The 13,087-nt window shown below is 43.3% G+C and overlaps 1 protein-coding gene across 1 annotated transcript in view; it reads right to left on the bottom strand.

The window, feature by feature from the left end:
- Window positions 1-12,807, bottom strand: part of LOC118236124 (serine/threonine-protein kinase NLK-like) — a 53,632-nt gene extending 40,825 nt beyond the window's left edge. Inside the window, exon 1 of the mRNA XM_035434205.1 lies at window positions 11,085-12,807. Coding sequence (XP_035290096.1) covers window positions 11,085-11,542 — 458 coding nt within the window. The 5' untranslated portion in view covers window positions 11,543-12,807. The remainder of the gene's footprint in view (window positions 1-11,084) is intronic.
- Window positions 12,808-13,087: the final 280 nt, after the last annotated feature.

The raw sequence follows: 13,087 nt of genomic DNA, 5'->3' as shown, positions 1-13,087 counted from the left end.
ATACAGACCATTCACTGCTCGTATCTCCCAGTGGCCAGCAAAGAGCAGCGGTTGGCTGCTGCTCGCCCTCCAGCCATGTGCTGCGCTCTCTGGGGGGGGTGGGGGGGTGCGGGGTTGGGGGCGGGGGGGTTGATGGCCATCCGCTGGAGAGAGAGCCGTCTGGGAGCCACGCTATCTGTGAGCTCCAGGCAGGACGTGACACAGCTGGAGCGGCCAGAGACGAGAGCCCTGCTAGCCGTGCCACAGACAGCTGTGCCGGCCTGGCGGGGCCTTACACCCTGCCTCCCTGCTCCTCGCTCACAATGGCTACATCTCGCGTCATTCTTTTTGCCCCGCCCTCCCCATAGCTACCCGTCCAAGCTATGTACATTAGATTAGATAAAATATATAGAAACTGCAGACAGGTCATGACATTGACAATATTGACAGTGACAAGAAATATTCTGTTTAATTAGTGCAGCTATAAAGCTTAATTTAAGAAAATAAACAGTGATGTAATCAAACAAGTAGGAGTAAGGATCTCATAAGAACATGTATTCATTTTTCTACAGTAATATTCTGAACATTAAAATTCACTGACCTGCTGTTTCTGCCCTTTTTTTCGCAAACTGTTTAATTTTGTTCCTTTACATTGAAAAACTGGTCCATTTTCTACATGGTATTCTAAGGAATAGTGCCAAGACATGCTACTTCATTTTCGAAAGTATTTCATGTTTCCAATCAGCGAAAAGTGTGAGGCGTTTCATTTCATTCCTCCTTTTTGAATCAGTAATGTAAGGAACTTGACCAGTTCTCGATTCAAATCCCATTTGGAAGAGTGTTTAGCCCTGAGGTTCTACCATATTCAGATCTGCACCTGTACCAGCAGACGCACAGGCCAAACTGCATGGATTTCATTTGAAAAGACCATTTAGATGTACAGAAGAAGAAAAAAAAAAAACTCCTGACATACAAGCCCGTCCAGAATTCAGTAGGACTTCAAATACAGCACAGAGCTTCTCGGGTGAATTTGTATTGAATGAACACTGTTTTCTGCTCCTTTTCTTTCTTCCCAGCTGATCGTGTTTCAGAATGTCGAAAACATCCCAACCAGCCACAAGACGCTCATTTGAATATCTATTGCAGCCACAAGGCTAATCTCACAGGGATGGGGAAACGTGTCAGTGTGTGTGTGTGCTTTATGTCCACATTTAGAATGACAAAGCTAAAGCTAGGGCTACTTGTCCCAGCTGCCAGAGTGGGAGTCAGTAACACCAGCGGCTACTACATCTAGCAGCCGTCCTCTTCCTGGGTGAGACACGGATGGCATCTGGCACGCAAGGCTTGCGCTGTCTTGTGTGGAGACCTGAACCACATCTTTAGCCATCTCCGACATCGGCTTGCGCGGCTTGCGCCGAGCGTGTGGTTAGCGCTCTACGGGCTGCGCCACTAGGGAGCCCCCCATCTCCGACATCTTAAAGGAGGGTGGGGGGGGGGGGGGGGAACTGGCGTGCCGGTACCAGCTGAAGAGGAGGGAACGGGTAATTAAGGCCCTGGGGCCTCGGACACTTCTAATCAATGGCCTCATCAGGCTCCTTTCACATTTCCTCAGGATGCTCTAATCAGCGGCAGCCCCCCCCCCCCACACACACAGCCACGGCTAGGGGAGTTAACTCTGCTTCTGCCAGGCACGCTACAGACAAGACCCAAAATTCCCACTTCTGGTTCTCAGCCATGAGCTCCACTTAATGGATCACGACAATCATAAGTCAAATATTTGCTCTTCTTTAAACAGACAAAAAAAAAAAAACCCCGAATTCTTTTTTCTTTCCTCATAAATATTTATGAAGGAAAGAAGAAAGGCGAAGAACCCTGTATAAAAATAACAGATAATTTCTTCCTGCCTGAAAGGGTGAGTGAATATCCACACAAACTTCATAGTGAGTCACAATTTACACAAAAAACTGAAGACAACCATCCAGGGCTAGGGGAGAGACGAGGGGTTTGTTCATTCAATCGTGGGAGTCGTGGGATATTTGAATACCAAATCAACTGAAAATGCACTCCTCTAATGCATCGTACCAGTATTCCAGCCTGGACAACAGAGAGGGGCTGGACAGTGGGAGTACACCACAGAATAGAGTGTAATGGTTTGCATGTATTAGCCTACAGGAGCCAGATCCATTATCCCTACAGAGTCTAACCATAAAGGTGCCCTATAACATTTCAGGCTGAGTTGCGTTCCTTATCAAAAAAGGCTGTAGAGATTCTAGAACGATGCACAGGCCAGGGACCAGTCAAAACAGCCATTCAGTGCAATATTTTTTTTTCCAGCCTCAGACACTAATGCAGGAAACGTGCATTTAAGAGAAAATTACAGGAAAAAGCCTCCACCACTACATAGCCTATATCAAATCTATCAGAATTTGTCCACTCTATCTTTCATGCACACTACTAGGACTAACTGTTCCACCCTTACAATCGACAAACAAGTTACAGCTGTGTCCTTCCAACAAAATTTCTTACCAAAACTGTCAATGACGTTATGTTAAAATCCTGTTTGGCTCTAACAATTCAAACACACCTTAGCTGCAGATTTCTTCGTCAGGTGCATTTAAAATGGCTAAAAAAAAGATATTTCTGATTAGTTGAGATATAATTCAACTGCATAAGGAAGATGAAAGTCAAAAGGAAATAAGCTAAAAAAACAGGAGTTTCCAAAACTGGAGTTCAACAAGTATCGCTAGATACAGAAAAAATGGGACTCCTAACAACGGTGCAAGAACTGATAGACAACCAAAATTATCACCATCACAACAGAACATACTTTCATCTTTCTATCTACTATCTTTGAGAAATAGGAGGAAAAAAATATCAACCTCCACGCATGCTTCAGATCCGAGGAAATCCACAGGTATTTCTGTCAATCCTTCCACTGTGAGAATTCAACTCAATGTTTCGAATCTGAAAGGATGTGTAGCCGTCAAATAGCCACTACTAGGAAATAAACAAAAGAGGAGAAAATTTTCAGTAGTAAACCAAAACTGATTTTATCGACCTATGAGTATAAACTTAAGATTTTTGAAAGTAAGAGAAGGCAGTATGCATGCAAACAAAGCAATGAAAGACTCTCAGAAGCATGTCTATGACCATCAGCCTAGCACGGTGGAGGATCAAGTGTGCATTTGGGGTTGTAACACATCTGGAGTTGTTGATTTAGTTTTTATTGAAGGCATCATGAATGCTAATAAAAACAAACCAAATGCTAACATATCATGCAATAGCCTCAATGTTTGACTGGTAGAAAATTAATTCTACAGCAAGATATTGACCCCCAAGCACACTGCTAGAATGGCCAAGAAGCATGGCCAATGCATGGCTAGAATGGCCAAGTTTACAAGAAGCATGGAAAAATATCCCTGCAGGTCTCTTTGAAAAACTCAAAGCAAATGGTGGACACACTAAAACTGAAAGATTTAGGACTGCACATAGGCTAGTTGTGGAGCATTTCTTGTAATTTTTTATTAAATACATGTTTGCTGTATTATTTTCTGGCATTGAAAAATAAATAACTTGCACTTAACGGCTGTTTTCACTGGAAAGTAAATCAAAGAAAGGGTGATCTGACTGTTTCATAGCACTGTATATCCTGTGAAAGCGTCCATTCGGGAGCCTGTTCTTGATTGGCTAATTCCCATCGGCCAGTACAATAATGCCACATCTGTGGAGCTTCCCGTACATAGTGGTGGTCATTAAGCAACATTCACTGGAGCTTTTATGCAGCTCAGCGAGCTAATGGGCATCCTGCTTCTCTGAGCAGCTCCATCACACTGGGGGGGAGTCACATGGTCATCTGGGCTGATGATAGGCAGGCCATTTCGAACAGGGAGGGGACTTCCCAGCAGGAGCCCAGGAAAATGTCACTTTGTTAAATGAGTCTGTCAAATGTTTAAAAAGGTCAGCAAAGACCTGCCCCTTCTACTGTACTTGGCTCCGGGTCCGTGGACTGCAGCTACTGCCGCTCGCTGGCTGAGAATTCCTCCTGGCTCTCCAACCCATTCAGAATGGGACAGGGCTAGCTACAGACACGTGTGTGTGCGTGCCAGAAGTCTGCTTTGCATAGCGCACATTGGACAGGCCGGTACGGAGATCTGGAGTAGAGGTCAATCGCATTTAATTTCCAATGCAAACAAATTCCTGTTTGTGGATGCCACAGTTCCCTTAAAAATACACTGACTTTCTGGGGAAACCATTTTGCTTTTGTCCCTATAAATACATTTTTTGAGCTTTGCTATGTTTTCCAAGGGTACAATTTCAAAAGTCATGTCACAAGTATTTTGTAATGATAAATTTACCTATTAGACATTAAAAATATATCTTAACAATTCTTATTGAAAATGTTCTCTAACTTCTACACATGAATATATATTTTGACCAGTATGCACATCAAATAAGCCCTATCAAAGATGCATCACATAACAGAACGCCAAATTCCGCATTGTCTCTAATCGTTTGTGAATTTCAGCCCATGCACTACCCATAGTAAGATGGTGATTCACAAAGCCAAGCCCAGATTTTGATACTGAGGTTCAAACAGTAAATATTATTACTATTATTACCCTTTTTTTATACAGGGTAATTTGACTGAGCATGCATGCTCTCTTACAGCAACGTCCTATTAATTCCCCCTCCCACGTAGCCTCAGCTCCATGTCTTCGGACATTTTAAAAACGATGAAAAACTCTACTGGCACAGCAGGTCTCTCTCAAACAACGAGGTCCTGAAAATTCTGTTGGTGGCAGTTGGCAAAGGGTTAACAGACAGTTTTTGGCAGCGCTCTCCCTCCTCCACTTCAAAGGTAAGTCGGGCCCTCGTCCTGGGCTGAGCATCTGCCAAATACAGACCCCTCTCTCTCCGAAAACGTGCTTTCGAGTGCCGTGAAAGCCAGGCCTGTCAGTCAGCCTTTCATGCTAAAGGTCCAAAAAGCCCTGGAGTGCTGCTTCATTTATACTACTCTGGGAAAACAAAGACAAAATAATGCATGGGACTGGGCAGCAAAAGCCATTCTGTGCCCGTGTGTGCGCATATGTGTGTGTGTGTGTGTGCGTGCGTGTGTGTGTGTGTGTGTGTGTGCGTGTGTGTGTATATACAGCTTGTGCACAGATACAAGCAATGTCTGCACCTTGACAACTTTACTCATAATTAAACGCTGGTCAATGTCCTCAAAGGCTTATAAATTCTCCACTCATAAACCACAAGTCATCAATATGACAGACTTTAAAAACACATTTTTTACCCCACTACCAATGGGATAACGGCCGTGTAATTGCCAATTGAACTGCATCCATTTTACCTCAAAGGCAACAAGCAGTCAGGGAGAACCTGCGTAAAGGGAACTTGGGTTTTTTTTCTGGAGAAGATAAAAACCCCAGGGAAAGTGCATTTATAGAATAAATAATGGCCTGTGAGCTATCCCTGGATACCTACATTATCTCAGTGGTTAAAATGTCTAATTGTCACTTGCACAATGCAGCTAAATTGAGATCAGTCTTGTCTGAAGGTGATGCTGATGTGTTGGTGCATGTCTGTGTCATTTCCATGCTGGCTTATGGAAATGCTTTGTTCTGCGGTTTATCTGACTCTACTCTGCAGGGGCTCCAGTCAGTCCAAAATTCTGCCGGCTGAAATGCTCACCCATACATGCGATATAGCACATAGGCCTAACTCCTGACCTTAGGTCTTGGCACTGGCCCCCACTCAGTTATATCCTCGGTTGAGTTTAAGATATGCTCACTACTAAAAAAAAAAGGCTGTTTGTGCACTTGGGCCTTTGTACTTCCAGGATCAGATTGAACCTTGTGCTCCATGTCACACTATGCATTCAGCAAGTGCTGATTTCCTGGAAATCCTGTACACTTGGCCAAAAAAGGTGGGGGGAGGATATTTCAGCTGCTCTGTACTTTGTGTTTGGACTACAGTTCCAAGCCATATCCGAGATGCAGCTAAAATGGTCTCTTTTAAAACTGATCTAAAGACTGGTCATTGTGTGACTTTTCCTTTTAGTCTGGACTTTATAAGTTTATTTAGAGTTTACCTTTGATCCTACTGTAAAGTGTCCTGGGATGTTTACTGTACTGTATCATACTGCAAATTACCTTTGCAAAGGCCATCAGCTGGCAGAATGTGAGATATCTATCCTAGCCAGCGCTTTACTTTGCTTTAGTTTCTTTTTTAAAAAGAAACAAGAAAATTTTCCACTTCTCTCCACCGCCCGTGAGCCCCCAGCTCACACACTACAGGCCACACAGTGCTGCAGGAATGCTGCCACTGACGGGAAGAGAGGTGTTTTTCCGTGTGATGACAGCTGCCTGGCATGTTGTTCAGAGGAGCCAATGCAGCCCTGGCTGAGGAACCCTGGCCACCTTTAACTCCTGGGGGACCAGAGCCAACCATATCCTGCCACCACAGACTCCTGTCCTGGCCATACTCAACGTTTGTTAAAATGAATATTATGAGTTTCAATTACTTCAAAAATGTTTATTTAAAACTAAAATGCACACATAAATATGAAATAACTCGCAATCATTTTTCAAAGATGCATCTTAGAACTGCATGCTTGGTTTCACAGCCCTTATTTATATATTTTAATGGCCTCAAAGTTTCCTGTGACTCATAATCACAAAAATAATACGCATGTTCTTGACTAATTGTCAGGGTTGCACAGTAGAGCTTAACTTTAGGATGAAACTTTTTTTTCTTGGAAACACAAATTGAACAACTGAAAAATATTTTGTAATTTTTCCAATTAAACTTTTTCACAGTTCTCTGCCCAGATTTTGACATGAACATTTTTTGTTCTTGCTCTCGCAGAAATGGAAATGGATCTGCCTTGAATGCTGTACACTGGGAATGAAACCATGAGCATTACTGGATCAGCAGCACTGAGCTGTTACATCCCACTTCCCAGCAAAGATGTCTTTCAGAAAGGCCAAGCCACAGGGCCACTTCTCTGAAAAATGTAGCCTATTTCAAGCTCACTAACCCGCATATGTTTGACTTGAAAAAGGCCTGAGCGGAAGTTGAAGAAAGGTTAACCCTTTAAGGTGTAAGACCACAAACATGCGATTAGAATGTACTTGACTGAACATTCTAATCCTGATGTAGCAATCAATACTGATAAATGAAATCAGTGGAGTTCTAGAACACTGAAAAAAAAAAACCAAAAAAACATTCCAAAACACTTGCTTTTCAATGAGTCAAAAAGATATACACAATACATTTCCAAAAAAAAACCCCTGAAAGCACACAATCCTGTACTGATGGCCCAGCACCACCCTCACCATCAACTTCATCATAGAATGGTACAGCAGCAGCCCGCAAAGAAGCTGTATGATGATGTTCACAACCATAACGGCTTTATTGATTTCAGAAATAAAAAGCCATGGCGTGTCCATTGCTCAATGCTGGCCTGAACGCAAAGGCAAGAGCCGCCACGATTCGAGCTAGCATGCTCTGGGACGCGCCACCAATCAGGCTCTTCAGCTGAGACGTCTTCCTGTAAGTTCATGCATCAGGGTGAGGCCAGAGCTGTTCTCCGAAAAAAAAAATGTTCCTTAAGTGTTTGCGGAAGGCATTTCACACTGGGGCGATTTAATATACGGAGTGTGTGTTCACATGCCACCATATGGGTTTGCCTCCAGCGCGATTATTGAAGCCTCTTCATCACGGTCAGAGAATTAGGACCAGTGAATGGCCAGAACAGGCCTCTTCCAAGACACCCATGAGTACCAGAGCCCTCTCCCACATCGCCTGCAGTCACACAACGCTACCTTACAAATCCACGTTTCATAAGTGCTTGTTTAATTTCAGGCCTTCTCGTTTTTCGGAAGTTCTGACAGAGGCTTTTCCGTTTTGGTACAGAAGTACGCTTCCAGTCAACAGCCCAACGGCAAGCAAGGGACCAAGAGCTTGAGGGAGGCAGAGGGCAGTGGACAACAAAAAACTGAGGGAGGCTAACCTTCCCAAAAATACATCAGACACCCGGGACCCACAAGGTAAAGCTGGGACACAGCCAGGAACCGGCAGGCATGGCAAAGCTGAAGCATAAACAGTCTCATCATACACCTGCCTTCTGCTGCATTAAAAAAAAAAACATGCATCACAGGTCTGCACACATGCACACACAGTCAGACACAAAAACATGTGTGCATATGTCCCGTTAGTCCCACACAAAAGCATGCATGCATGCATGCACAGGTTAATCCACCCACACTCCCGCCAACCTAAGCAACACACACACACATACACACACACACCAATGCAGAGAGCACATAAATCTTTTTTACATTGCTTAGATCGTTAATTATAACCTTCACGTTTGTCTTTCAACTCATTATAAATGTTTCTGTCATGCCCCATAGCACAGTACCATAATTTCCTAGATCTAATTTTGGGTTCTATATAGCCTACATGTACACATGCAAACATAGAGGTCTATAGTTTTCTCATACTAATTCTCATACTCAGTTTTTAAACATCACTGCAGTGCATTGATACTTTACTATTTAAACTGCAGTTCTGCATCCGTCCCATCTATCATTAAGTTTTGTGAGCAAGTTTATGTTCTTTAGGACTCAGCCTAATATTTGAACATTTATGGTTCAGGAAACAGAACATTTGATGTATCTCTCTGCTGACAGCTTCATTCAGGGATCCGCTGCTAGTAGTGAAATCAATAGATCTTATGTTTCAGGTGAACAAAATATGACAGAGCAGATTTATTTCCTTCTTTTAGCACGGGTAACGACAGACCACCTGCTGGCATTGTGCTCACAGATATTTTTAGGCAATACACTGCTGACCTGCGCAGGATAAAAGACTGGTATAAGAATGAATTTTTATCCTGAAAAAGCTCGGTCCCACCCGTGCCTCGGGCAGCTAAACAAAAGGACACAATGATCTTCAATCAAATGAGGAAAAAGTCAGTTTTCTGCTAATTTCAGAGTCGCTGTCGTGGCATTGACAAACACTCCCTATGCAACTGAGACCCCGCCACACAGATAGCACACGGCTACAGTCGCATTCATCACGTCGATGGATTTTTGTCCCTGATTTGGACAGCCTCACAACCTCTCCGACCTCTCGTGTCTTTCACTGAGATTTTTGCAAAGACTACAGCCCCCAGGGTTCAGTCAAAGGCATTAATAAGGTCTGACACCATTCCTACCAGACAGGAAGCCATAGCCTTCTCGGGCCGTGGCGCTGAGGGGGCAAGTGTAGGATTGAGAGAACTCTCAAAGCGCATTTCCTGACCTGCCTTCAGCGGTAGCTATAAATACACTGGGCAGCCCTACAGATCACTGCAAACAATGAACAACAGGAAGAGGTTTTTTTTTCTTTTTTGAACATCTTCAGGTCAGGCTATGACTGCAGCACCGGTAGCAGCATGGAGGAAAGGAAAGCGTGTGCTATTGAAGCCCTGGCCCCAGAACAGAAGCAGACCCAAGACCATAGCCCCCCCCCCCCCCCCCCCCAACCCCCACCCAAAGCTCTGAAACCACAAGGACCTCACAGTAGTCTCTCACTTCTCACAGACAACGCGGCAAAATTTCCATGCAGACCCCATCACTGGAATGCTTTTGCACAACCTGTGAGAGCTACACCGTGACTGCATTTATACACTGACTTAACAGACACGGGGGGGAAACTTGCACACACAAACCTAACAACTGCAATGTTAAAATCCAAGATATGAACATGTTAGTTAATATATAAACATATTCTATAAGAATGTATTTCAAAATTAGTTTGAGTCCTCATAAAATGAATATGCAAGCTTCATGTACCCATGGCAAATCTATTTAACTAGGCCAGTCATTAATGAAATATTACTTAATCTTAATTTGCTGACATACATGGCCCATCAATCAGGAGCAGGAAGTATATTGAAAATACTATATAAAATATCCATTAAAAAGTCACAAAAAGTTGGATGTTTCTGAGCTAAAATGTAAAAAAAAAAAAAAAAAAAAAAAAGAAAGAAAGAAAGGGTATGACAGAGTTCTTGTTATATTTTGATGTGGATTAGATCATGACAAGATGTGAGAAAAAGCAGCCTTGAATGGCAGTCAAAGAAGTTCCTTGAATGTGAGGAGCTTTTGAAAAACCTACCACTCACATGATCTGCTATATAAGTACTAACCCATCCAGAGGCAACGAGAAAACAGACCTGCAGATCCATCACTTCTATGGCAACAACAGGGCACAGCTTACAATGGATACGGTTTACTAGTGAACAATCATTTACAGCCAAAAAAGGTTGAATTCTGTCCATGTTTTCAAAGTTATTACACCACACCCTCAAATATTTCTGAAATGAAATGGCACTTTAAGCCAAATGTTTTCTTAATCATGCTGTGTAACTTGACTATGGTATTTCTGGAGTGTCTTAATTGTTGAAAACCCTAAATCTCTCGAGTTTTTAAAGCACAATATTGAAGTTGAATCTGAAAGACTGAACAGTTCTTAGCGGTTTTCCAGAAAGCTTTCTCCTCAGCTTCAATATCTCAACAGCCAACCATATAATCTCACAGGCCCTGCCAAACTGACATCATAATACAGCAACGTAAAGCTCCTTAAAATATTAAAATGGAAATGAAAAGTGAAAAAAGCCCCGGAAGAAAGCATGAAATTGAAAAGAGCAAGAAAAAATAAAAACAAAAAAGAAAGCTGGAAAGTTAAGAGTGTGTGAGGGAAATGAAAAATTGAACATTTCCAGGACAACCGATAATGCTACTCGGAAGTTACTCAATGTTGCTGGTCTAAGACACACACACCTTCTTGTCATCAATCACTCCACCCACGCCGTGCAAATTCATAATTCCTCTGACCGTAAACAGTTTGCGCTTCCAGGGAAAGATTCCAATTTCATAGACAACTGGTTTTCTTTGTCTTGTACTTTCATTATGAACAATAAAATACCAGCATACAAAGACGTCAAAAGAATTGTCGTTCGGCTAAGAAAATGAAAGCTAATGATCAAAGATGATCAAAGCAACAAGAAGTGACAGTATTTAGACACTTGACATGCTGATACACTCACTCACCAGACTACTCCAAACGCTCCGTATCCAATTGGTCTGTCAGGCTCGATGTCCAGTGGCTGTTGTAAAAGGTGTGAATGTTGGTGATGGTGATGAGCTTTAACCGCCGCGGCCTGAACTTGGGCCGGTGCCGCAGCCGCGGCGGGACCGGGGGCCTGTCCAGGAGCTGGCGAGGGAAAGTACGGTTGCTGCTGGCTCGGATTCAGCATTACAGCCGCAGCGGCGGCAGCAGCTGCAGCAGCTGTAGAGGCGTGCTGCTGGACTGGGTGGACTGCAGCAGCTGAACCGGGGTGTAGGTGATGCTGCCCCGGGTGGTGGTGATGATGTTGGAGATGGTGTGGTGGTACATGCGATAGTTGGTGGTGATGGTGTGGGTGATGTGCTGCCACCGCCGACGCGCCGCCGTTGTATGCAGCCATCATTTTTGCAGCGTTGGAAGCCGTGGCTCCACACAAAGCCATTCACTCAACAGCAGCGCTCGGAAGGCGGAATAAAGAATGGGAGAACTGGAAATAAAAATCTAACTATCCGCTATCTAAGGTCTTAGCAGCGAAACGATAGACACGAGTTGTGAGGGGAATGGGAGCCGGGCAACAGGGAACCAAACGGTCAAATACGCGAACACTAAACCGGGTAAAATTAAAATGAAGCTGAAATATATGTATAAAATAAATGTAAGCCTGTTAGTTGTCAATTTTCTCTGAAGGTAACCCTAATTCGTACAGTTTCATTTTAATTGCAATAGGCTAATCTGACCTACTTCGTTTGATTTAGGCTAGCTATAGGCCTAGATAGATCTGCATGTATAAAATTAATATTTAAATGCTATTCCACGCACAAATGAAGATCGCTGGTTAAAATAATTAAAATGGTAAGAATGTTAATGCGACACAAAACCCCTCTCCCCCCACAATAAATAAATACTCCACGGCCTTAGATCTCCCACATGTTGGAAGTGACTGTCCCCTCTCCACTCACAAAACCAGGACAATTTCCCATTTTTGTAGTAAAAGAGGGTAACCTGTGCGTATCACATAAGAAACGGGGCGGTCATCTGTCAGAATCTCCCATCTTTGCCTTTTCATGATGAATCCATCGTCATTCGCACCGCCAATTGCTGCATGGAGGTTACTTCATAGAAGTTGCTATGGTCTCAGTTGGGCTACTTGTTTTTGGCTATGCAAGAGACAAGAATGTTTCGTGTACAACAAACACGAAACTGTAGGCAAGCTCTAAATGTAGTCAAGCAGTGGAAATGTTAGGTTTTTTCGGGCCATATGACCCACAAACGCGATAATTAAGATGATGCTCGTCTGTATTTGTTGATTTCCCGACGCCGTTGTCGATGTTATGTTTAAAGAAATCTGTGTTCCTGGCTCTCCTTCAAAAATATCGCGATTCTCGCTGCACCCCATATCCAGAAATCCAGATCATTTTGATCAAAAATATCCTTTATCCTGAAGTGAAAACAGCAGTCTTCCAGAAGCGATCAGTCAACTTATTTTTTCCATCAGATTCGGCGTTTGCTAGCTTGCTCGTTGCACTGTCTCCTTGTGTTCGTAGACACAGAAAATAAATTAAGGAAATATAAAATGAAAATAAAATATCGAGACCGCCTTCTTCGCAGTCGCAAAACAGACGGCCACAGTTGATTCTCCTTGGCCGGATGGTGCTGCCTGGAAAGTGACACGCGCAGCCTGAGCAAAGCTACCAGTCCGTTCCTCCTGTGATTGAAGGTCTTCCAGCCAATCACAGTACAGACACTGACGCTTCTGATGTGATGATGTCATTCAACTAATCAGATGAAGGAGAAGAACCGTCCATCAGATATAAGGGTAATAACTTGAGATTTACGCCATTGTGCTTCTAAAGATATTCAGTTCTTCCTGTTATAAAACGGAGACTTTAACAGTGGCGGGCAAGGAGCTCGGCTGAATTCAATAAATGTGTGTGGACTGCAAACAAACCGTTCGCTCCTAAAGAGCGCTGCTAGTCTGAAATGATTG

Source organism: Anguilla anguilla, chromosome 9 (assembly GCF_013347855.1).
Source record: "Anguilla anguilla isolate fAngAng1 chromosome 9, fAngAng1.pri, whole genome shotgun sequence".
Taxonomy (NCBI): domain Eukaryota; kingdom Metazoa; phylum Chordata; class Actinopteri; order Anguilliformes; family Anguillidae; genus Anguilla; species Anguilla anguilla.
The sequence above is the reverse complement of the archived record's forward strand: the minus strand, read 5'-3'. Positions and strand labels throughout refer to the sequence as shown.